The sequence below is a fragment of the Asterias rubens genome, chromosome 3 (genome assembly GCF_902459465.1).
Source record: "Asterias rubens chromosome 3, eAstRub1.3, whole genome shotgun sequence".
NCBI classification, from domain to species: Eukaryota; Metazoa; Echinodermata; class Asteroidea; order Forcipulatida; family Asteriidae; genus Asterias; species Asterias rubens.
This window is the reverse complement of record NC_047064.1, coordinates 1,568,369-1,594,042: the sequence shown is the minus strand read 5'-3', so window position 1 is coordinate 1,594,042 and position 25,674 is coordinate 1,568,369. Positions and strand designations below refer to the sequence as shown.

Below are 25,674 nucleotides of genomic sequence, written 5' to 3'. Positions count from 1 at the left end.
TAAGCGAGCTATTTTCATGCTTAAGCAAATTTTTTGCTTAAACAGCTCTATGAAATTGGCGCTAGCCCATGTCCACTCATAGCTTCGGAAAGGTCTCTCCCGCTTCAATGAGGTATTTATATTTTCAGTGTATGTAGCATATTGCAAGAGTCGAACGTGTAGGCCCGGAGTGTACTTCCTAAGTTTTTGACCGTGCAACTGAAACTCCCAGGCAACATTATTACATCAAATACCATGACCATCCATGGTGTTACATGTTCATATTATTATTCGATGTAAGTATTAGATTTATACATATATATGTTGCTTGATCATTACTTAGGCCTATATACTTCCAATGAGCCATTCACACTTGTGACTTAACCTAGGTTGTACGTCAGTCTTCATTTCTTATAAAGTCAAGCATAATGTGACGACAGATTTGAGATTAGTCGGTTTCACTTTCGGTTAAAAAATGATTGTATACACTCGCTCACAATATCAGGTCTAACCATGTTAACAAATACTAAGTTATGATGATGAAATGATAATAAGACCACGTCAGTATTGTGTCAGGTTTTTAGAACATTGCCTTAATAAAGTAAAAGTCGTTAATGAGATCACTGCAAGGCACTGAGTAAGGCGTGTAACAGTATAGTCTTCTGACGATGACTAGAGCAAGCTAGTCGAAAACAGTGAGACCAGCGGTAGTACAACAGTTAATCACGATCCTATAAGCTAAAGTAGTAGTCCCAGCCTATTTCTATACCATCCGCCTGGGTAATAGTTAACAAGCAGAACAGTTCTTTTCAGAACTAAGAAGTCTCCCGAAACCCCGAACATCTACTCCTGGCAAGTAGATACAAACATGGTGTTACCGCAAACCAAGATACATTTTGATACCTCACCATGCAATGCCTAAAAACCTAAATAGTAATATAGCTTTAAACTGGAAAGCAAATCCGGAAGTCGACAGATGTCATAAACAGGAATACTTACTTCTCTTTGGAAAATTGTTTAATAACACAATATCGTTGAATTGTTCTTTGTTCATAATTGCTAGGCTTCATATGAAAAGTCTGAACTAAACCGCCAGTGTAGCCTGTCAATTTGTATTTAACTATAGAACTTTGAAAACTGAAACAGGATGTTCATGCCAGTCCAACAGGCTCCGGGAAGAAAGAATTTCCCGGCAGATCTACCAAATCGGCGATTCGCTTCTACTTCTAAACAATACTTGAAACTCTTTCAAATCAATGGTATATTAAGTTTGACTCTTTGTTTGAATCTGACATATGCACAATCTGGATACTCACTTTGAATTGCACTTGCCATCCATTTATTCTGAGTTCCGGCCCATTATTGTACATTTTGACAGCCACGGTATCGCTCAATTCCCCCAGATCTAGGTTACCGTGTCATGCCCGCTGAGGCATACCGTGCCGAAGGCGTTTATCGCGGTGGATCTCTCTGCCTTCTCCCGCACACAGAAACACCAAACGGTTATCAGCAGGATTGTCGTTTTGTTAGCTCCTTATAAATGTCTTTTTCAGGTCTTGATTTTAAACTAGTCCCATAATAATACAACCATTATCAAGCTAAAAATATAAACAATGGGTAATGTTCATCATTTATTACCATTTATGGCTACATAATCTGTATCCAGTTACCTGTGTTAAACCTCCATTTTGTCTTGGTCGGAAAGGAAGTCTTATTTTATGGTTATAATTATGCCGTAAGAACCGGGCAATGGGAGTTTATATTGCCCGTGGAGTTAACTAAGATGTTGAATATTCTTATCTTAACATTGGATTTAATTACAGTGTGTAATTGGCCCTTTTGGACTGCGTTTACACGCAATTTTATTCTGTCTTTTCCCATAGCGCTTCACTATGTTTCGCTTTGAAGCAGTAGACAGGACTTCTGGCCACGATCCGACGGTAGCGGCAAAGATAAAAGGCCCAGTCACATATTGAGAAGATGACAAAAATGTTTTCTGTGCAGAATGTCAATGGCAGAGAGTACTTGTGTCTTTGTTTCCATCATTGAAGCTTTATCACAATTGTTAAATGCAACAGAGCACATAATATTAATTTTGTAACAACAAAAATGTTACGATCTTTTCGCTATGGTCTCTGGGCAAAGCTCCCGTTCAAAACTCAAATTGCTTTCCCTTCAGGCAGATTTCTCATTTTTGAAAACGTTCTTTTCATCAACAACAACAAAAACAACACAATGGGGTGCGCGCAGGTGGCCAAATTTGTGCTAAATATGGAACTCAAAAGGGGTGACGTGTTAGGGGAGGGCAGATTGCCTAAGTTACAATTTGGGTATTATTGTCGATTTCACTGAGCCGTGAACTTTTCATATAAGATCTGCAAAGGACGCGTGATTGCATTTAGATTCCTGACTCTGATGCCAAACGGTTGGGGTTGAAACACAGGTCATTCTTCAAACCTAAACAACAACAACAACAACAACAGTTTGAAAACATTACCCAAGGGTTATAAAACCAAGTTTTTGGATCAACTCTATTGAAATACATTTAGAATTAATCCATTCGGTTTCATTCATTTCATGTGGCAAAAAATGCATGATATGATGACATTTCTCCATGCATGAACATACTGACAATGGTTGGGCTTTATAATTGTATTGATGTATTAGGTAACTGATTCGCAAAGTCACATGAGATTCGCGCAACTGATATGGAAAGAGAATTTTAAAGGCGGTGGACACTATTGGTAATTACTCAAAATAATTATTAGCATAAAACCTTACTTGGTAACGAGTAATGGGGAAAAGTTGATGGTATAAAACATTGTGAGAAACGGCTCCCTCTGAAGTGCCATAGTTTTCGAGAAATAAGTAGTTTTCCACGAATTTGATTTCGAGACCTCAGATTTAAAACTTGAGGTCTCGAAATCAACCATCTAAATGCACACAACTTCGTGTGACAGGGGTGTTTTTTTCTTTCATTAATATCTCGCAAGTTTGATGACCGATTGAGCTCAAATTTTCACAGGTTTTGTTATTTTATGCATATGTTGAGATACACCAAGTGAGAAGACTAGTCTTTGACACTTACCAATAGTGTCCATGTCTTTAACATAACCAATATTGTACATTCGGGCCTAATACTACGGAGACAATGGAGGTAATTGCCCCCATGCCCCCTGGTCATTGCCTTGGTGCCCTTGAAATGTTCCAGTAGAAATTTACAATGTTCTCATAGGGTGTCATTTACCAAGGAGAAATTGCCTTGATGCCCTTGCCTTTTCAAAAACGAAGCATACAGGCCTGTACCTTTGTACACCCTGATGGCAATAACTTAAAATTAAATTACCAAATAATAAAAGTTTAAAGGGAAAACATTCACAGTCTTTTTATACTAAAGACCATTGGACACTTTCGGAACAGGAAAAAAAGAGTCACAGATTTACACATAACTTACAGGGTTTAATGGTGAAAGACTTCTCTTGAAATTATTATTCCATGAAATGCATTACTTTTTGGGAAAACATTAAATCAATATCAATCGATATCGAGAATTACTGATTTATCTTAAACACATGTCATGACACGGCGGAACGTGCGGAAACAAGGGTGGGTTTTCCCGTTATTTTCTCCCGACTCCGATGACCGATTGAGCCTAAATTATCACAGGTTTGTTATTTTATATAATTATAAGTTGTGATACACGAAGTGTGGGCCTTGGACAATACTGTTTACCGAAAGTGGCTTTAAAGACTACAAGTTCAACATTCATTTTGTGAGTATGATAACTCCTTCGGATCAACAGAGCCTTTTCAGTTATTGAATGATACATTGTGAGACTATTTTGGAAACTTATTTATTGTATTGTATTTCACCCATTGTACCTGTTCACTGTGACTCGCCAGCGGAAGTGAAAATGCACTAGCGAAAATGTTGAGTTTATTCCATTGATCTTTGTTTTCTGTGTGAATTTACACGTATTTCTTAACAGCTTTTATTTAGCTTTTAGCCCGGTTCATATTTCCTGCGAATGTTGACGTCACAACTCCGTGTCGCTGCAAATATTTCACATGAGTTGAGCTTCTTCCGAACTATTCATTGCGAATGTAACATCAAAATTCGTATCGCATTCGCGTGAAGTATGAGATGGGCTTTACTGTTAGCAAATTTCTTGTTATATGGTTAAATTCAACTATTTTTGTTTTAAATGTTCCACAAATGAAAACGCAAGAGGGCAATACCGCAATGTTTCAATGAAATAGAGTTGTGTTTAGATCCAGAATGGTCAAGAGAAGAACACAAATAATAAACGGTGCAATCTACCCACTAAATAACGCTCTTATCTCATTAGATTAAACCTCTACCACTCTAACAACAATCCCCCAAAACACCTCATCCGATCTCCCGAACAAGGAAAAACAAGCAATTTCCTCAAACTATCCAACAATGGCAAGAAAATCCGAAGAATAAGATGCATCCCCTTACAAGTTCCGACCTGGATGACATGACAAAGGAGTTTAATTTTGGCCAGAAGTTGTTTAGGGGTACTTTGAGCTATGCCGATAGGACCCCCTTCTCGGACCCGTTGTGTTGGCGTTTATGGCCCCGTCGGTAGCCCTTGATGTACCGCTGATTGTACCCGTTTGGAATTCCCTTTTACGACATTGCTACACGTTTGTAAAACTCTCTTGAACGAAGCTAGATTCTGAAGATTCTTGATTTTATTGGCAGGGTGGCTAATGTCTTGCCATGCCCACCAAAGGATGATGTGTTGATTCTTTGACTCATAACCCTAGAGGGCGTTACAAACACAGATTGACCAGTTCCAGGAATGGAAAAAACGTCAACATTCTAATCATTTTTAAAACTTCTCTGTTTTGAGACAATGAAATCACGTCACAATGTTATCAGCATCTTGGAACTATGTTTGATTCTGACTTATACCTGTTAAGGAGCACGCCCTTTGAATTCATCATCACTCCTCCAAAACAAACTTCTCTCTATGTCATCAGCATACATGTAAATGGTAACTCCTTCATAATCATTACCATTTTGATAACATAATTATCGTTATCGCCACAATGAAAACAAATTATTATCATCACTGGCATCAGCTTAAATTAAATGAAGCCATGGCATCGTTAACCTCATTAAACCTCGACAGGATTCAACATCAAGTTTCTAGGTGAATTATTGCAATTAATTTGATTGTTTTGACCCACTGATTATTGATGAGCTGGCGCTGTTTGGTAATTTTTTAAATAAAACTACAACGCTATATGTTACACTAGAATACCTGTTAACATGTGTTGTTGAAAACTTGTATATTTTTGCATATCCACATAACTTCGAAGTGAAATGCTTCTCAAAATCATCTACTATTGAAAGCTATTGTAGCCTTCTTCTAACCAATAAGGTATTGTCATTGGTATTAAGTGTGATAACAAAACGTACGCACTGGACACTATTGGTAATATTACTGAAAATAGTTGTTAGTATAAAACCTGATTTGGAAACGAGCAATGGGGAGCTGTTGATAGTATACAACATTGGGAGAATAGGCTCACTCTGAAGTGTAGATTTTTGAAAGATGTCATTTCTCACTCAAATATTAAAAAGACTTCAGGCCCGAAACCCTTTTTATAGGCATCTGAAAGCAAAAACAAAATTGTGCAACAAGGGTGTTTTTCTTTCATTAATCTCTTGCAACTTCGTTGACCAATTGAGTCCAAGTTTTCACAGATTTGTTTGTTTATGTATTTTTTGGAAAATAAAATTAGCTGTTGCAAACAACTTACCAACCAAATGGACCGATGGTATAAATGCAAAAAAATAGTAGACCCTAGCAGAGTCTTTCGCGAATGCTAAAAATATATATATTTTGGGATACACCAATTGAGATTACTGGTCTTTGACAATTACCAAAGGTGTTCAGTGCCTTTAACCAAACAACACAAACCAAACCAGATTGTTTCGAGCTGAGAGCACGGGCTCGTCCCAACACGTCATCACTTCCCCCTCTCCCAAACCGAAGGGCTCTCTATGGGTGGCTTCATAAAATGACGACGAGCAACCAATTTTGATTGAGGGTAACCAATCAATTAGATTCGACTCACCTGTGCAAAATGTAAGAGGGTTTAGGGTTAGTCGGACCATGGTCGGACCAATGTTTGTGGCCTTGTGAGGGGATGGAATCGTAAAGTCAACTATTCGCAGATGATGGCAACAAAAATAACACCTACCGGACTATCTCTGGATGTCTGTTTTGAAGTCACTTTTGAAAATGTTTAAAGGGAAGGTACATGTTTGGTAATCACTCAAAACAAATATTAACTTAAAAACTGACTTGGTAACGAGCATTGGAGAGATGTTGATAGTATACAACATTGTGAGAAACGGCTCCCTCTGAAGTAGCATAGATTTTGAAATAGAGGTAAATTCTCACTAAAATAATAAAAGACGTCTAGCTAGAAGTCTTTTATTACTATCAGAAAGCACACACATTCGTCCAACAAGGGTGTTTTTTCTTTCATCATTTTCTCCCAACTCCGATGAGCGATTGAGCTCAAATTTTCACAGACTTGTTATTGTATGCATATGTTGAAATACACCAAGTGAGAACATTGGTCTTTGACAATTACCAATAGTGTACCTTCCCTTTAAAGTCGAGAAAGTTCTGTGAAGGATGTAGCAGGACTGAATATATTTATTAAGTTGGTAATCCTTTGATTATATCGTCGTGTCATTTCACCAGATAGCCCATAAACGAGGTTAAGATAGGGGGTGTGAAGTTAACTGACTTGTTTTACCATATAGCAGAATATGTAATGCTTTTTTTTTAAGCCAGTGCCGAACAAGGAAATCATTTTTAGCGGCACAAGTGTGTGTACCATTTGTATGTAGTTTCTACTTGAATTTTCTTAAACAAACCCCTTTTGGCACTCCGGTTACTTTTAATCTCAAAAGTCTACTTCAAATGAGGGCAACCCTTGGTATGGGGAATGGACGCTTTTGTACCTTTCTTTGCTGCAGTTTATCTTTGCATTTTCTTATCGAGACCGTTTTGGCCCTCTTGTTACTTTTAATCGCAAAATTCCACTTCAAATTAGGGCCACACGGGGACATGGACGTAAATTGGTTGGGACACATCCCCTTGCACCTCTTAGTAACACCACTGGGGGGGTTTTTCATATAAAATTATTTCTAGGGTCGAAACGTCAACCATCATCCTTATAAGCGCTGGGTGTTCAATGCGCAGTAAAAACTCAAAACAAAACGAAAGGAAATAGACACAACAAAATTAGTCTCTACAACATGTGACATAAGATAAGTTTTGAGAACAGATTTGAATTTCTGTTCGCAATATATGTTTCAGCATTTTGGTTGGTCAGCAGTTTGATGGTAAACAACTTATGGAAGAAAAATGTCTCCCTTTTTCTGAGATAGTTAAACCACAGTTCAACTGTTGGTTTTAAAGTGTTTTTGAATTTAATTTAAAGGGTAGTCTTCCCTTCAAGACCTTCGAGAGTTCATTGGGTCACGACCGCGAGCATCTTGAGCATCTTGAGCATCTTGAACCATGGAGGAATTCCTCCATGCTTGAACATTACAAGCTGTTTCATCCTCAATGAATGCCAGCAAACAACACCCACTTCTTTCAATTCATACCCAGGATTATCTAAAAGATGCAATCCTTTCCTTTCTATAGGATTAAAGATGTAGATTACAGATTAAACCCATCTCCATTTCAATCATGATGCATAGTCAGTCAGGCGTTACGTCTTGAAAGAGTACAGTCCTCTCTCTAAAGAAAAGGAGGAAAGAATTCATGTTTTGTGTGGATTCAGACAATGGTGTTTTGCGGCTGTAGGATGACGGCACCACTGCTGCCAGGCTCCTGCCCCCATATGGAACCGGGTTCCGGTGGGTACAGTATCTTTTTCTGACACGCTCGATTGAGTTTGTTTGGGGTATCAGTTTCGGTGGGTTTTCAAGCTCCAAAGCAACTGCTTTTGGATTACAGTGGGATTAGGGTTGGATAGCGCGTGGCAATGGCTTTGTCCAAACCCTTTACTTGGGAAAATATTGACATTCATGACGAGTGTTCGGTATTCTTTGATCTCAACGTGCTCTGTTGTGCGACCACTGACGCAATGAATAGGGTTAATGCAATGGGTATGGCCGGACTGCCAGTACTTTTTTTATGTAGTTGGTGGCAATAAAGCACACAAGAGCGCTTGTTCAGAAGTCTCCGGTTTTTATTGATATGTTGGATTGTAGTCAATGCACTATTTGGATTGACTCGTAATATCTTTCTTTGTAATGCCTTCCATTCACGGGTCATACTTAGGTCACACGGTTTAATGAACTTATTTTGAACCTGTTGCGTTTAAGGAGTATTCCTGTCATTTGTATTCATTTTGTAAAAGTTTGAATCCAAAGGGAACCATATTTACTTCCTCTGTTCTTCGAAATCCTAACTCTAAGTGAAGTATAGGAACTCATCGCCATCGACTTGGGAAAGCTTAAAGGCTGTGGACACTATTAGTAATTACTCAAAATAATTATTTGCATAAAACATTACTTGGTGACGAGTAATGGGCAGAGGTTGATAGCATATAACATTGTGAGAAACGGCTGAGCCACTCCCTCTGAAGTAACATTATAGTTTTCGAGAAAGGAGTTATTTTCCACGAATTTGATTTCGAGACCTCAGATTTAGAATTTGAGGTCTCGAAATCAAGCATCTGAAAGCACACATTTCAACTTAATACAATTTTTGAAAAGGGTGCAGTCAAATCAAATAATATTGATAGTTATTGTCAGAAAAGGCAGGTTGTTGGGGAATTTGTTGATGGGTATTTGCCTGATTTTCATTGATGCTTTTTTTCCGGGGTAGAAGGTCGATTCTTAAGGCCTTGAAGATTCGTCTTGTTTGGCACAAGACTTTGATGTTGAACATAAGACCATTATTCTCACTTGATGTATACAAACAAATGAATAAATAATTACAAAACTGTGAAAACTTGGACTCAATTTGTCATCGAAGTTGCAAAAGAATAACGAAAGAAAAATACTATTGTTGCACAGAAGTGTACCTTGCTGGGGTGCCTAAAAGGTTTTTTATTATTAATTTGAGTGAGAAATTACCTCTTTCTCAAAAGCTACGTTAATTCAGAGGGAGCCGTTTCTCACAATGTTTTATAATATCAACATCTCTTCAATGCTCGTCACAAATTAAATTGTTATGCTAACAACTATTTTGAGTAATTATCAATAGTGTCCAGTGCCTTTAAGATTGCACAGCCAGAGGAAAAAAACGACTCATTTGAATAGTAAGAATTTTACAGTCTCGATGAGTTGCACTCTCCGAAGTATACCTTTAAGGGGCGTGGATTTGCAGATGGGGGATTTGTTTAGTTGTTTGTTTGTTTGTTTGTTTGTTTGTTTGTTTGTTTGATTGTTTTTATTGAAGGATCTTCCCCCCAAAGTCGTTTAAATCAATGTTAATCCTAACCTCCGTGAATGTGCGAAAAGGGACACCATTAAATTGTTACCTCACTGTGCATTATTTCGAGAAAATAAAATTTAGCTGTTTCTAACCGCTTGTCAACCAAAGGATCTATGGAAAAATGCAAACAAACAGTGGCTTGACCGTTTCGACCCTAGCAGAGTCTTTCTCGAAGGGTAACATTATTCCATAACCCATAAAAGAAGATGGTCGGTACGAACACATCCTGGCCTTGAAGTGGCGCCCTCTGTTGACTGCTTTATTTGAGTGAACTCATTGTGACTTCACTGTTCGCTGATCGTGATTGACCAACCTGGTCAGGACATCAAGTGTGAGCATTTTATTCTATAAAGACGATGGAGCCCGACGGTTTACCCCCTCTCCAGCCCTAGTCTGGTCATGCACAGTTTTTCCGAAAGGAAACAAAATGGAAGCCTGAACATCTGATGGCACACTTCGAGGCTTGCAGATAAAGACAGGGGCACAGTCTAACAAAAACAAAACAGTAAGGACAAAAAGCTAATGGCACATGCATGCCTGGAATTTAAAGAAAAATAACTAAATAACTGTGATTCGGAAGACTTTAAAAGTCCAATGCAACTGGCTAAATTGTAAATTATAATATGATGGGGTTTTAGACTGAGGGTAAATTTCCGAGTCGAGTCCTACACCTCATGTATAGAGGACGATGCTTCTTTAAATGTATTGTTCACTTTTTGCCTCTTGTAGCATCATCGTTAATTGGTTAATGCTTGACATTTCACTGTAAAAACCTTCTTTTTTTATAATAAAATATTAAGTGGATTGCATCGGAAATGTAATTTACTGTTCGTATTATAAAACATTTTAGCTATGCAGAATAGTTCCAGCGCTATTTTTGGTAAACATGCACAGCGCCCTCCCTTAATAAATAAAGTCCAATGCAACTAATTACAAGTTTACTTTCGCATCAGGTGCTGATCCAGGAAACACCGAACAAAGTTTAAATAGACTGCGCTTTTACAGTGAATTTCATCGCATCAGAATTTCATTTCATCAACAGTTTTATCATATTTTAATTACCCGTAAGTTGTTTCCTTGCATCAATTACGAAATACATAAACAATAATAACAAAGAAAACAACAGATTGTTTACTTTTTTCCATCACGTGAATTCGGTTCACATATATACGCCCTCACGCGGTCAAATAAACGGGGCTGTATTAGGACACAAGTTTAAAGTTCACAATGGGAAAAGAAAAACAACCCTCAAGAGCAGGGCGGGACTGGAACCCTAGACCCATGCATCATCTGGATCCGCACCTTATAAGAAACATGTTCTCTTTTCTAATTCAATGTCCATAATATTTAAGTATGTATTTGTTTGCGAAGAAACATCGTTCGGAAATAACATCATGCAAATCGTGCGCGCTTCGGTAAGCACTTGAAATGTGGTTTATTTACATTTTCTGCAAACTATCGAACCGACAAACCTGCCTTTGATGTTCAGCCGGTCCCCTCGGAGAAAAAATAGTACAGCAACAGAAAAAGTCATAAAAAATCTTGATGAATATAGTTCAGAACTTTGTGGATAATAAAATCCAGTGGAGCTTTGTTTGGTATAGACTGCTTGGATCTCTCGTGAAGCTAGCCCATCCATCGTCAGGTTGAAATCTGTGGTAGGCCGGTGCTTAGAGTAAGACATGCAGGGGTGAAAGTCATTATGGAAATTAAACTCGATCGTAAAACTCGACACATGTGCTTTGTTTTTTATTTTGGTGGTGGTGGGGGGGGGGGGGGGTGGTCGGGAGAGGCGAAGAGTCCAACAGTTCCTTAGATAATCTTAAGAAAGCTTCCCCTGCCGCTTGCGGAGTGATTTTGAAATGTCACGCTGGCCAGTAATCATCATAGAGTCCAACCGTCATAAAAGTCAGTTTACGTTCACAGGGAATAATTCACCGTGTCAAGCTTGAGGATCTTGTGGGGGATAACGCGCCTCCTCTCCCGGGGATCACCCGGAATGAATTACGCTTCTAGATTACTCTTGAGGTCCAGTTCTCGTGTTATATGCCTTAATTTAAAAAGGTACATTTGGTGTAATAAATATTTTTCATTTAGGGTTAGTTTTATAGGACATGACATGATAGGTTCGAGGTAGTGTATTTAGTTACAGTAGAAGCGTCAGTGATTAACCCTCAGTTACATTTCCTAAAATTTGGTTCGAACATTACTTACAAATTCCTCTCTCAGAAAACAAACAGTCCACATAAAATACGGCAGAATCTTGATCACTTATTTCAAACTAAAACTGACATTATTATGTTTAATTCGTATCATAGTGGAGAAAGTCAAGCTCCGGATTTTATACTCCGGGGGGCGAACATAGAGTTTGATGTTGAGTTTGAAATTTGTCTTGTTGCGAGAGAAACATTTTGAGTGTGAGAATTACAATAAATCAATCTTAAAAATTTTATAGATTGAGTAGGTCCGGACAATGGAGACTGCCGAACCATACTCATTCCTCTCTCATCCACATCATCATCTTAATCTTTCCCAAACACAGATTTACAGGGCCCACTTGAATAGAGCTTAAAAGGGTCTGGGTACTTTTTACACAATGTCCACAGATTTACATTAAACTTAAACAGTTTGAAGATAATGAAAGTAGAAAGCTTCCCTTAAAATATTACTTGCTGGGGTGCTGTATTTTTTTTTTAGAAATGAGTAAAACAATGTCACGATTTTTTTTAAGTCTCAGTTTTAGCATTTAAAAACGTACTAACCAGGTATGTTTTTTTTACCATAACAGACCATAACTGGTTAAAACGTTTTTACACGCAAAATACTTTCCCCCTAACTGACAGACTGAGACAAAAATTGTTACCTTGACATTGTTTTACTCATTTCTTACTAAAGCATATCAGCAAGTAGTAGGCCCCTATTCAGAATTGGTAAGAAACAAAAATCGCGAAGATCACAAATTTACATAAAACTTACACGGTCTAATGATGATGATAGTCGAAAACATCCCTTGAAATATTTCTGTCTGAAATGTCATATTTGATGAGAAATAAATAATCTAACTTCGCGTGTGGAGTTTGTCGCTCAGTGAGCGTTTTATTCATTTTTATTTTGGCAATGCAAAATTTGTAATCGGTGTTTCAATATTCTCTCGTGGCCAAGCTGGCCGATCGATCTCAAACTTCTACAGGTTTGTCAGTTTATGTATTATGGGGGATTACATACAGTGATTACGCTGCCAGCAACTGTGTTGTTAGCAAAAACCAATTCTGTAATGTGCCTTTAAGGGAAGCTGTCTACCATCATTATCTTCAAACTGAGTAAGTTTAAAGTCACCTGGAAATAGAATTTTTTTCTTTCAAACATAAGAGTATATGCTTACGAACAATAAGACAATTTGTTTAGTAATTGTTTGTCACGATTTATATGTTTCAAAAATATATAAAGTTGTTTGGGGGCTGACTCCGCCTACCCCTTTTGTGACGTCAATCGAGGCAGACTTTGCCTGCAATACGTATAGTAAACACACGTGCAAAGTACATGTACGTCCAAGTCGTGAGTTGGTACATTTCAAAAAGTGTTTTTCTGCATTCAGCAGCAATACACCTGGTCGGCATTGAAGGAAACAAACAAAAAATCTTTTTTTCAAACGTACAAACTCACGACTTGGTCCGTACATATACTTTGCAATTGTGTTTACTCTACGCACATATACTTTGCAATTGTGTTTACTCTACGCATTACAGGCAAAGTCTGCCTCGATTGACGTCACGAACAGCGCCCTCTCGGGTCGGGGTCTACTCTTAATTTGTAAATAACATAAGAACTGATTTTTTAAAACCTTAGTTAACTGTTTATTCACATTCCACTCATCAAAACACATATATTAGTGACAAAAACTTTATTTTGAAAAAATACCACTTCCAGGTGACTTTAATGTTAATCTAAAGACATTATGCTTTAAACACACAGACTGTTTTTCCAAAAGCCATCGATTAAGACCGCGGCTCGTGTCGTCATTTTTGGATCGAGTGACAACACACGACCCGTAATTCATCAAAAGTTTATAAAGGCAATGGACATTATTTGTATTTTTACTTTAAACAAAAACATAAAAACTTACTTGAACGACTAACGGAGAGAGCTGTTGTAATTATACAACATTTTGAGAAACGGCTCCCTAATTTTGAGACAGAGGTAATTTATTACTCAATTAATAAAATACTTCGGGCCTAAAGCCCTTTTTAGGCATCTGAAAGCACACAATTAATTATGTGCAACAAGAGTGATGTTTCTTCAATTTGTTGTTCTCTTGCATATCCGATGACCAATTGAGTCAAATGTTTACAGATTTGTTGTTTTATGCATAGCTGGGATTAAGGTGTCCAGTACCTTTAATACAGTCTATTCCTGAAGAATACAGAACTACATTATTACCTGTGCCGGTTTGTTTATTGCCACACATCTATTCCAGGTAGTTGTTATACCAACTATTATCAATTAAAGTTAGTTTGATGTGCTCACAGCTCCAGGTCATTTTGGGACAAGGAATATTAAAAAATATTATGACTGCAACAAACTCCCGTGCCGAGGCAGGATACCAGCGGGGTAACTTTTCCCCTTTTCCCCGGGTGTGAGTTTTACGACGTACGCTGCGTGAATGAATTGCATGGTTTTATGGGCTGGTATTGCGTAGTTAAGCCACCGTCAAAGGTGTAATGGATTCGGTGTCGCGTCGTTTGATGTCCGAGAGAGTTAGATTTGTCGATTGGAGAGGAGGGCGAGATTTATGCAGTGTCATTCCCTCCCCATTCAACTCAACTAACAATTAATCAAAGTCCTGAACACTCCGTTGTTAGTATTATTATTTTTTCGATAGTCATATTTCTCATTTGTCACTGTTAGTTTTTTTGGAAGGTTTGAAATATTGGCCTTGGAATACTGTTCCAAACCATTGTTGCCAAACTTCGGTGTCTGGTTACTGTACGTCAAGTCTATCATTATGACGTTGATTGTGAAGTGAGCTTATGTTCGTGCTTGGCTCTCATATTGAGTGATGGTCACTTTCTTCCTTTGATAGCTTCATTCCCTTAAAGGAACTGTTACCGTACACTTCTGGTAATTACTCAAACTAATTGTTACATAAAAACTTCGTAGAGCTGTTGATAATATAAAACGTTGTGAGAAACGGCTCCCTCTGAAGAAGTAATATGTTTTTTAAGAAAGAGGTAATATCTCACTCAAATATTTGAATCTGAAAAAGACTTCAGGCTTGAAGCCTTCAGTGCCTTTAGAGAACGTTGGTTGGGGCTTCCGTATCGCTTATCGGGTTTACTGTTTACCAAGTTCAACGTTGATTTGTTTATCTCCTCTTTCAATGGGTACGTTCAGACGAGGAGTTATATTATAGTTATTGCCATTATTCGAAAAGTGCTAAAACAACCCTCCGTTGGAACGCACAAAATGTTCAAACAAGATATTTAAGTACACTTTGTCTGAAATCTGAACAGATATATATTTGTTGTCTAACCACACCATAAGGCCTGCATTTTAAGAAGATTTAAAGTTTCGTTTAAATAACTTTCTTGTAATATAATTATGTAATGCTGGTGTTGAGACATACAACTTAGTACAAGTTCGAGCGGCAACCATTTTGCCAACCACTATAGTCAGTGTTCCATGGTTACCTATGCATGCAATACATCCTGGGTACCAGACAAAATCGCCCAAATTGTCGACAAAAGTCTGCCGTGCTGTACTGCTTTTAGTATCCATGTTTATTGTTTTTACCTTGCAGTTCGTCAGTTACCATCAAATTAAAAATCATTAATACAACAAAAGGCGTAAACAAAAAACACCCGTGAAATTGAAATCTGTCATCGTCAAAATATATTTCACAAGCTATCAACTTACAAAAGAAATAATTAAGCTCTGGTTTCTGTCGACAATGTCTTTTAAGCAACTGTGGAGGTCCAAGTGTCCCTGAATTACTTATCTTGGTAATTTTATAGACCACACCTTTCCTGTTTCATGTCATCACTTTGGTCCACTCGTATTTTCCCGAAAACGATCCCCTAAAAAAAGAACTATCCCAGTGACCCCATGATTATAAGACCTCCTACCTAACCCTCCTCCGCCCCCATAAATGAAGATCAAAGAATACCGCCAGACAGTCCAGCCGGTGTTGTCAGACCATACCTGTCCATAGCCAACCCCCCCCCCCCCTCTCCATCAGCCATCACCCGTCAGGAATGATGGGATGGGACACAGTGTTCCAGTGAGATACCACCCTGGATGGAATGCGCATGGGGGGAGATGTTTTGGTGGATTTGCTTGTACATTAAACAGTCGTCAGCCTTGAGATGATCATCTGGTACAAATATGTTTTCCCGCCATTGCCAGGTATTTCACATGGTACTGCGATCGTGTGACGGTTTTGGGACACTCTTGCTTGTCTAAAATTGATGTTTACGGTTGTGACAATTTTTGCTAAAATTTAATCAATATTATGTTTGGGTTTCTTTAGGGCGGATTGATATCAAATCTAAAGGTTGCTCGACACTTTTTTTTTTTTTTAGTTCAGCGATTGGCGGGAGAATTTTGTATATCGAGGTAGGTCCTTTTCCATCCAGCCGGATTGAAAGCAGCTTTTGGGAAACGTCTTAGAAATGCCTCCCCTCCCCAAGAAGACCCCCACTGCATACGTGTTGGAATCCTCAGGGTGGGCAAAACGTTATGACTCAAAAGTATACTTTTTGACAATTTAAACCTTTCAATACATACATCACAATACTATATGAATATTTTATTGAGACCACTGTCTTTGAAGTAACCGAAAAACTCTGGAAGAAATATTATTTTAACAACTATCACAAATACACATAATATTATGTACAGATGGTGATGTAACAAAACTAACAATCAATGGTTTAAACAAGTCACAAGATTGTGGACAGAATGAATCAATTCTGTCGCTATATTTTGGCTCCTGTCGTGTCGAATCATTGTCGAACCAACAAGAAATAAACCAATTTTGAAACCATTCGGCATGTCGTTCGGCACAATCACAAGGTTGTGGGTTCGAATCCTGCCTAGCTTACTGCTGGAATCAGCATTGTCGTCTATACAATTTATTAATTTGTGCGATTCACATTCTAGACGTCAAACCAATGTTTTGTTTGTATGTGAGAGATTGGGTGCTGCTAACATGGCATTTAGTGGACGCTTTTTAAGTTCCCTTGTTGGGATGATCATTTGAAAAAGGAAAAAAACTTAAAAAATAGACTTGGAGGCCAGCTATACCGTCCCTTAACCTTGGCCAAATTTCATAAAGCCTGTAAACACAAACAACCTGCTGAGCTAAGGAAAATCTGGCGTTTTCAAACACAGGTTACCAGCCTAATACATTATACATTACTTCATAGGTAGCCGTTTCTCACAATGTTTTTTACTATCAACAGCTCCCCATTACTCGTTACCAAGAAAGGTTTTACGCTAATAATTCTTTTGAGTAATATTACCAATAGTGTCCACTGCCTGTTAGCAACAATACAATTCGAAAGATCACAGTCATGGCAAACAAGATGTGGTGTAATCCCTCCCATCCATTCAAAGCCCCGTGTTCAACATCAGGATAACACATCCACAAATTTAATTCAAAGGTTATGTCTTACATTATAAATATTTAACCCAAAGAACATAATGTTGACAGTTTTCTTGATGTGGGTAAAGATTCTCAACACTCTAGTTAGAGCCAAACGAGAAGAGAAGATGATAAACAATTTCAGCTTTAGACGTGGGAGGAAAACCCAGAAAATTTTTCCAGGGGGAAAACCCACGCAGTATATACTGGAAACCCAATCCACCGGTGGGATTCGAACCGGTGTACGTGTCCCAGCGGTGGAAGGTGAGGCAAGACACCACTACATTAACCTGTCAGTTTTAGTGATGGACTTTTCTTTCTCACGACAACAGTTCTGAGAAAATGTATTCTTGTTTTAAACACACTCCATCATTCGGGAAGATTATTTCGCTAACTCCCGCCGGACCATTTGGACTAGTCGTTTTTCGTGTCGTTTTTCTGGGTTTGTCTTCCTTTCTCCTTGTCGTTCACCTTCTTCTGTTTCATCCTTCGGTTCTGGAACCAGATCTTGACTTGTCTCTCCGTTAGTGTGAGGGTCTGGGCTAGTCTCGCTCTCCGGTCTCTTGTGAGATACTGATGTGACTGAAACTCCTTCTCCAGTTCGAAGATTGTCATCTTGGTGTAGGGACGACGCTTCGTGCGTCTTGGGAGAGCGGCTAAGGTGAACATCCAACCTGGTGGGGGACCTTCTGCTCCTGAATGCACAAATATACCAAATGATAACAAAAGAAATAATAATCAAAAATGCCACTTTTCTGATCCTAAACCCATTGTTATGCACACTATTAGTTAATACTGAAATAATTATAGCCTTTCAATTTGACTTTATGATCTACAGCGTGTTTTACACTAATTAAGGTGCCACAATGGTATATCTTGAGCCTTTCTCACTCACGTTGCACCAAGTATTGAGGTCTAGACCCATGGGCGACTATCTTCCACGATGTCATACACCAATCGAATCTAAGTTCTATCTTGGGCCTCCTTCGCTCATGTTGTACCAAAGTACATATGGATATCTTCCACCAAGATGATATACACCAATCGATGAGTACCACAAGTTTCTATTTTCAGCCTCCCAATCAAGGGCGGGCGAAATTGCTGAGTTTCTGATCTAGCTTTCAGTGTCTTCATCATGCTGTAGTAGTTGTTTTGGGATTCCCAAATCTAGGTTGATTGTGCACCCTTTTAAACTTCATAAACTTGTTTCAAAGAAACTTCCATAAGATATAACGGTAACGATTTCCTTAAAGTGTGCGTCTGACTTTAAACTCTTTAATGATGATCCGTTGGAAACGTCCAATTTCCATCTACCGGTTTTTAAACCACCCCCAAAAGTACCCCTACCTCAAGCGGGGACCTTAATCTGACCCCCTTTTATCCTCAAAATCTATCTTTCCCTTTATGCAATAACTTGATGACGTCATTGACTAATTACCAGACGGCAATAAATTGATCAGAGTAATGGTCACTTCTAGTGATAATTGAGGATTAGCAGGTGTTCTCATTATTCCAGAGTTGCTGTTTTTAAGGTGTTACTTTTATGTTTCCTGATGTCGTCTACAGGATATTCGACATAATTATTGGTAGCCATTGATCAAACATCTAAAGGAGTAGAAGGTGTTATTTATGAATGTGTGTCTTGTCTCAAAGATGCATAGATTGAAGACCTTGTATCAGTCAGACTAGACCTCAAAGTCTGCTTTGCTGTTTGACATCCTTGCAAAAAACATTCAAAACAAGTCCGTATTGACCACAGATGCATTGATCATCTTGATAATCATCATGGTTTGATCATCTTTGTTCAGTTCCATGTATTAGCAAAGTACATTACAAGAAACTACTATCATTATAAACAAAGTCGAGCCTCAGCCTGCCATCGTAGAGGACTACATGTATATCTATTTGTTTTTTGTTTTTTTCATCTTGAATTGCTAACTTTTTTTTCGTTGGTTTGGAACAATGTCAAAAGTTGTCCCGTGTTTTTCCTGTTGCATTTCAATGTATACTTTCTGAACCATATGGTGTTTTCTTCGTTTTGTTAATTATCCATTAATTTATCAAAATGGTGGCACTTCAAGCCGACATAATGTTTAGATTTGTAAAAGTATGCTGCACTCAACCTAGTTCTATCTAGCAGTATCAAAATGAAGATAAAAAGGGTGGAAACAATCACTTAAATTATTATTTTAAAAAAATCAAAAGGGTACTTTCGGGTACAATAATTAACTTCTTTTAAAAATTATAAACTTGCCAAAGTTTACTTGAAATGGGACTAACTTTCTAATCTCTGTAATAAATACTGTAGTTAATTAATTTGTGTTATTGTAATTTGCAAAAGAAATGTTCGCTTAATTAAACAAAAGTTTTGTCACGAAGGAAAAGGGGGGTTCTTTGGATTAAAATGGTTGATTGTTTTTATGTAACAGTCCCTTGGGTTGACGTATCAATACTTGCATAATTGTTAGGAATCTTACAATCTCCTTGACCAGCACGTTAAATACCCTTCAGCAATTAGCACATGTAAGATAATGTCACACTAATTCAATTTACATGCTGAACGTGCTGTTTCACCGCCGGACTCTGTCCTTGTTCGTGACAGCCGTCACTAGATATTCATGGGGCAAATTGGGATTCTTGACGGCGGGAAGTTGGCGCGAAAACAGAGAACCGCGGATCAAGGTTGGGACATGATTATTGACAGAGTGAATTCGAGCACCGTATAAAAAGTACTGTCTTTCTTACAATTTGGTGGTAGTTTTAATGAGTTTCCTTTTTTGTTTGTGGGGGGGGGGATATTCTGTGATGTGTAGCAAATTTCGTAGTGTATTGGGTTTTTTTCAATGAAGTTTTCACACATACAAAAAAAACTAATTTCTAAATTAATGAAATTAGGCTATATTTAGACAGTCAAAGCATCAAATGCATGGTAAGACATTTTAAGTAATTTGAATTTAAAAAAGTTGAAAAATGTGAGAATGAGTTGTAACTCATGTTAAAACATCATTGTTTCAAGCAATTGGAATGATAGTATTTTACGAAAGATACTACTACACGATTAATGGGTAAAGAGTTGTTGGGTAAAGAGCTTATGGAACTCTGTTTATCGAGTTACATGTTGACTAACAGGTCGAATGTTTTTGTTTGTTATTACTCCTTATGTTGTAATTAGGTTGTCTGATTTCTCATTTGTCCATTACTAATGTCATGCTAAGCGCTATAGAGCATGCCAACATGATTAAGGCGCTATATTATTATTGGTATTATTATGATAAACATTTGGAACTTGGACTTCGCAGAACGCAATAAACTAACTCACAAATTGGTTCGAACGAGCGCAGATAGTCCTAGCTTTTGGATATTCCATTAGTAATCAGTCAACGAAATGTTTGCTAAAATCACTCCGTAAGTGAAATATTGAAAGCCTGCCACCTTCTTAGTAATAATACGCCCAACATTGTTAACAATTATATCTAAAAGTCTGTGTAAAAAAAGACATGGACAGCATCGGTAGAATATGATTTCAAAACTACCAATAATAAAATAACTACTGAGGCGTTGACGTAACATTGAGCTGGTATAAGTGGGTTTTATCCTAAGAAAATGATGTGCTTGACTATTCACATCTTTGAGAAAATACATGAACAGCTAAATAGATCAAATGATGAGGAAAAACAAATTACTTTGTTATGCAGTTTAAAGGCACTGGACACTTTTGGTAATTACTCAAAATAATTGTTAGCATAAAAACTTACTTAGTAATGAGCAATGGAGAGCTGCTGATAGTATAAAACATTGTGAGAAACGGCTCCCTCTGAATAAGTAGTTTTTTGTGAAAGAAGTAATTTCTCAGTAAAATATTTGAATTGCTTTTGAGACCTCTCGAAAGCAAGCATCTGATAGCACACAACTTCGTTTGACAAGTGTTTTTTTCCCTATATTATCTCGCAACTTCGTTGACCAATTGAGTTCAAATTTCCACAGGTTTGTTAATTGGTGCATATGTTGAGATACACCAAGTGAAAAGACTGGACTTTAATGATATTAACAAAGGTGTCCAGTGTCTTTAATATTAAAGCGAGCACTTGTTTTGACGAATATTACGGGGATATTTAGGTGTTTAAAAAGTTGAATTGATTTGTATCGAGACTACCCTTCCAACAGCCAAAATTTGACCCAACCATCTCAGTGAAAATAAATAATGATGTTACCAAAAGTTATAATTCAAAATTCTTGTGACTGAAAAACCTACTAAAATAACCACAGAAGAATATCACATATGATTCATTGTTATATGATTCTATTTGAGTCATAATTGTTTTTTCGAAAACATTCTTCTTGTGGTGGGACCCCTAGACAAGGCCGTAGCTACCCCCCCCCCCCCCCCCCCAGTCCCAGCTGCAAAACCGATCCACACTTGCAGAACCGACAAAAACAAGGACAAACAGTTTCATAAAAATGCCAATTAAATTCCGCAAATATGAGTGTGTTATGTAATGAATGTACATTATTCTCATTTCCATACAGGTCATTTTTGCAAAAAGAGGTGTTCTTTTTAGAATCTATTAAAGCATTATATGACTATAAAAACTATTCACAATTTGTCATATTATTTTGAAGCAATTTTAACTGTACTATTAATATGACAGATTTATTCAAGTTTCATTATTTTATGAGCTGTAAATATTACATTTTCTTTGTCGCTATAGCATGCACAATGCAATTCGATGTAGTCCTACTAAAACATTAACATACAATTTCAAGTGACCATGGACGACACGACTAACCTAACTTTTCCATCGACAAGAGGCAAAAATGAACTAGTTGAAACTTTTCAGGGGAACAAGTTGTGCATACTAGTTTAAGTGTCACCAGGGCCTCTTCGTTGAAGGTGTATCCAGAGGGAATCCCCCCCCCCCCCCCTCCTTCCATGGTAAATCAATAACTATAGATATACATATAATGTTTCCTCTCGCTGGCTTGGCACTGTGTAACTTTAACAATTTGTTAGCATGAATCTTTCCCATTCAACCCAATAACCAGTCATATGGACCACCATTGATGCGGGGATACCATGGTAACCGTGGTGATAGTTAATATGTTTGCAAAGTCATTGTCTTTATTTTGAGTCAATGCTACAAACATTTTGTTTGTATACGCAAACCTCGACAGTTTTAATATTGCACCCTGTTTTGGAACAGTTCATTATTTCCTTAAAACAAATTCAATGATTGAGAAGTTCAAATTTTTAGAACAATTCTTATTCATTAATTTGATTTGCCTGTGGCCGCGAGAAGTAAATCGCATTCGTACATAATGACATACATTTTTAAAGGGACGTCTTTATATTTCCCTATTGTAGGTTCAGACCATGGGGTTGAATGGTCTGGAAAGACCTTATCCAAAGTTTGGAATTATAGTCTTTATTTCACAAAACAAGCAAGGAGGATGAATTGAAAGAAAAGATTAAGAACGAATGTTTAAACAACCACTTTTAGTTGTTTTCACCTGGTTGTTGTTATACCATGTGCTCCTTCTTTTTAAATGGTAGTATTTAATAATGTTTAACTCATGAGTTATCATGAACTTGTCAAAATTCTGAATTTTTGGTCTCCAAAGGCTGTTATATCATCTTTTCAACTTCAGTTTATTCTTCATAATATTATAACAATGATCATATTAATATTGATTTACAAATTAATGTGTCCTAAAAATTGTTGACAAAAAAAGTGCAATATCAAGGCAAACAACAGATGCAAACCTTTGATATAGACTTATTGAAACGTTGATACAACAAAAGAAGTAAAATCTACAAAAATGTGGGCACTTTTGTGGGTGATGTGGGAGTAGAAAAAATGGGATGTGAATTTCTTTTTAATATTACTGCGGTAAAGAACGAGTGGGCAAATAATAAAAACTAACTTTGGAGAGAAAAAATGCGTGACTCCTCAATCTCTTTCCCATGAGTAGCACTCGGTCAATTTGTGGACATTTTAGTTTAAATTACAAAAACTCTCTCTTTGCAATTTCTCATGCTCCTATCAACATTTGATTTTAGCGATGAATTTTGAGGATTGTTTTTAAATTTACAACTGGTGTTCATGGCTCGATTTTACAAAGCACTAAGATTTAATTAAGATTAGTTGTCAATATTGATGTATTAGTCGTTCAATTTGCTTAGCAGTTAAGGTTGACACACAATTAAAGGGAATGTGTACCTTTGGTAATCACTATTAAACTTAATGGCAATACAAACTCAATTGGTTATAAGTTACCTTTCGGTAGTTTAAAGTATTTTCAGTTCACTTCGACGTAATGTGTTTAGGTAAAGTGATATCAGTTTGTATCCCCGAAAAGTTAAATCTGGGAAACGTTTCTGTCGGATACGTTTCTCAAGTTGTGTTTTCCAATTACGGAATATTCTTTCGGCGTGGACCCATATAGCCACTCCGAATTTACGGCGAGATCTCAAAAACGCTTCCACCTTTTGAAATTAAATTTGCACAAGTTAGTTTTATAGGATTATTAAAACGATCGAACGGTTAAAAAAACCAAAGGTATACCTTGCATTTGAGAGAAATCTTAGCTCTAATTTAACTGCTCCGGGCATGAAAGACTATCAGCTTGCCTTATTCGGGCAGACAATGTCTTGCTTGAATCAATGCTCATATCAGAAATGTCATTGGACTGTTTTCTTTCCATAATCTTAAATTGAAAGCTTCGTTGAAATCAACCCACTTCTTTCAAGTTAGTAGGATTCAAAACTTTGCATGGTCGAAGTATAACTAAGAGAGGTTTGCAGAACATCATGTGTAGTGTATTTTCAGTCGTGTTCTAAAAAGAACCGGTGGTTATCGACTCAACGTTTCGATCAGTGCTCTGATCGTCTTCAGGAGGATGAATCTTTCAGGTTTCTTCACAGGCTTACATATGAGCTTATAGATAATTTGGAGGATATGGATTAATCAAAAGAAAACTTCAACAAGGTACACCCAATATTATTCTCCTCAAGCTTGACAAGTTGAGTTGTGCTTATTAAGCTTAACAACTTATCTTTAAGCTTACCTGAAATGCCGAAAGGATAACTTGGGTTAGCACAGCTTGGATAGTTGAGGCAAGAGAGATGTTGCTGGGTAGCATGGTGGTTACTTGCCCCGTACATCACTGCAGCAGCACTGCCCACTGAACCAGAGTATCTCATCGGACTTGTAAAGTCCATCCGATGATGACTGGAATCATGGCCAGTGGATAGCTCCATACTGTTGAAGGAAAGAGCTGCCGCTGTAGCAGAGGTCCGGTAGCTCTTGTACTGTTCATCGTATGAGGCGGTCGGAGGAGGGACAGCCCCGGGTTGAACGAAGCGACAGTCGGCCCGCGTGTAGGTGGCGAAACCGCCCGGTCCGGACACCGGGGAGTGATGCAGGTGGGCGTTGGATGTTGACGGGCCGCGATCGATAGTTCCCGGTACCTGCATGAAGCCCGAACCGACCCCGGCAGACCGGTTTGGGGAGTAGCCACCACCACCGCCACCTGAGGCGGTCATTGAGCAAGGTTTGCCCCCGAAAGCTTGCGTGACTGTCTCCATAATTATATCACTTGATGATGGTGTCCTCGTAGAAGTACAAAATAGATCATAAAACATGTGGGAAGGGGAACGAAGTGTCACAACTCTAGACGGAGATTATCACTCGCACAAAATCCTTCAAAATGTACCCTTTCTGTTCTAAGACCTCAGGCTAAAATTCAGATCCTAAAACATGTAAAATCAGCCAGAAATGTTGTGATATCTTCGATGCATCGCCTGAAGACAAAAACTATCTTCTTTTTAGTGCTGGATTAAGGTCAGAGTCGGGTGTAAATTATAGTGCTAATGATACTCATGTTTCAGCGCTGAGGTAGCCTGACGGTCTTTGGCGGTGAATCGTTTTATCAAGGTGTCGATTGTGAGTTTACGGCCATCGTTTGATGCAACTTTATGGTCTCACATTGGGACTCAAAGTGCAGACGACATCGCCCTCCGGAATCGGCACAGCAGGTCGGTGCTCTTTGCTCATTTGAATATTCAAATCTCGTTTTGCTCATTTGAATATCTCAAAGTTCGGTTTGAAATTGAATATTGAAACTGTTGTATTTCATTTCATTTTTGCAGTTTTGACATTTTCTGTAAATCCATTTTTAGGTGTTTAGTGCGAATTGTTTTAGAAGTCACACTTACTAGTGAATGCACCAGTGTCTTTAACTCAACATAATGTTTTGTTGGAACTTATGAATCTGGTGTCAATATTTGATTTGGTTTGATTTTATATGATTTGATAAGAAGTTTATCAAAATATGACCGTGGCAGCCAACAGCTGAGTTACAGTCAGAGCGCTTACACAAATATAAATAGCGTTTTAAGAGATATATAATCAAACGCTATACAAGCATAATTCGGAATAGAGTGAACTTTCCAAAGAAATCCGACGATTTGTGAAAAACTCCTACCTTGTCAGAAAAGAACGTAAAATGTGTAGAAGTCGTCATGAATGCGTTCTTTCAAGTGAAT

General features: G+C 37.8%; 1 protein-coding gene across 1 annotated transcript; it reads right to left on the bottom strand.

Annotated features, from left to right (window-relative positions):
- Window positions 1-17,543: 17,543 nt before the first annotated feature.
- Window positions 17,544-24,714, bottom strand: LOC117287966 (homeobox protein Hox-C8-like). The gene is made up of 2 exons (XM_033768629.1): window positions 24,195-24,714; window positions 17,544-17,821 (listed from the first exon to the last, which is right to left on the bottom strand). The coding sequence occupies exons 1-2, from the start codon at window positions 24,712-24,714 to the stop codon at window positions 17,544-17,546; spliced, it is 798 nt and encodes a 265-aa protein (XP_033624520.1).
- Between the last annotated feature and the right edge of the window lie 960 nt (window positions 24,715-25,674).

Bases quoted from the DNA above. Each gene is read 5' to 3' on its own strand.
- LOC117287966 (XM_033768629.1), bottom strand. From the start codon at position 24,714: ATGGAGACAGTCACGCAAGCTTTCGGGGGCAAACCTTGCTCAATGACC. The intron at 17,822-24,194 runs GTAAGCTTAAAG...TGCATTCAGGAG, and splicing joins TTATCCTTTCGGCATTTCAG to CAGAAGGTCCCCCACCAGGT.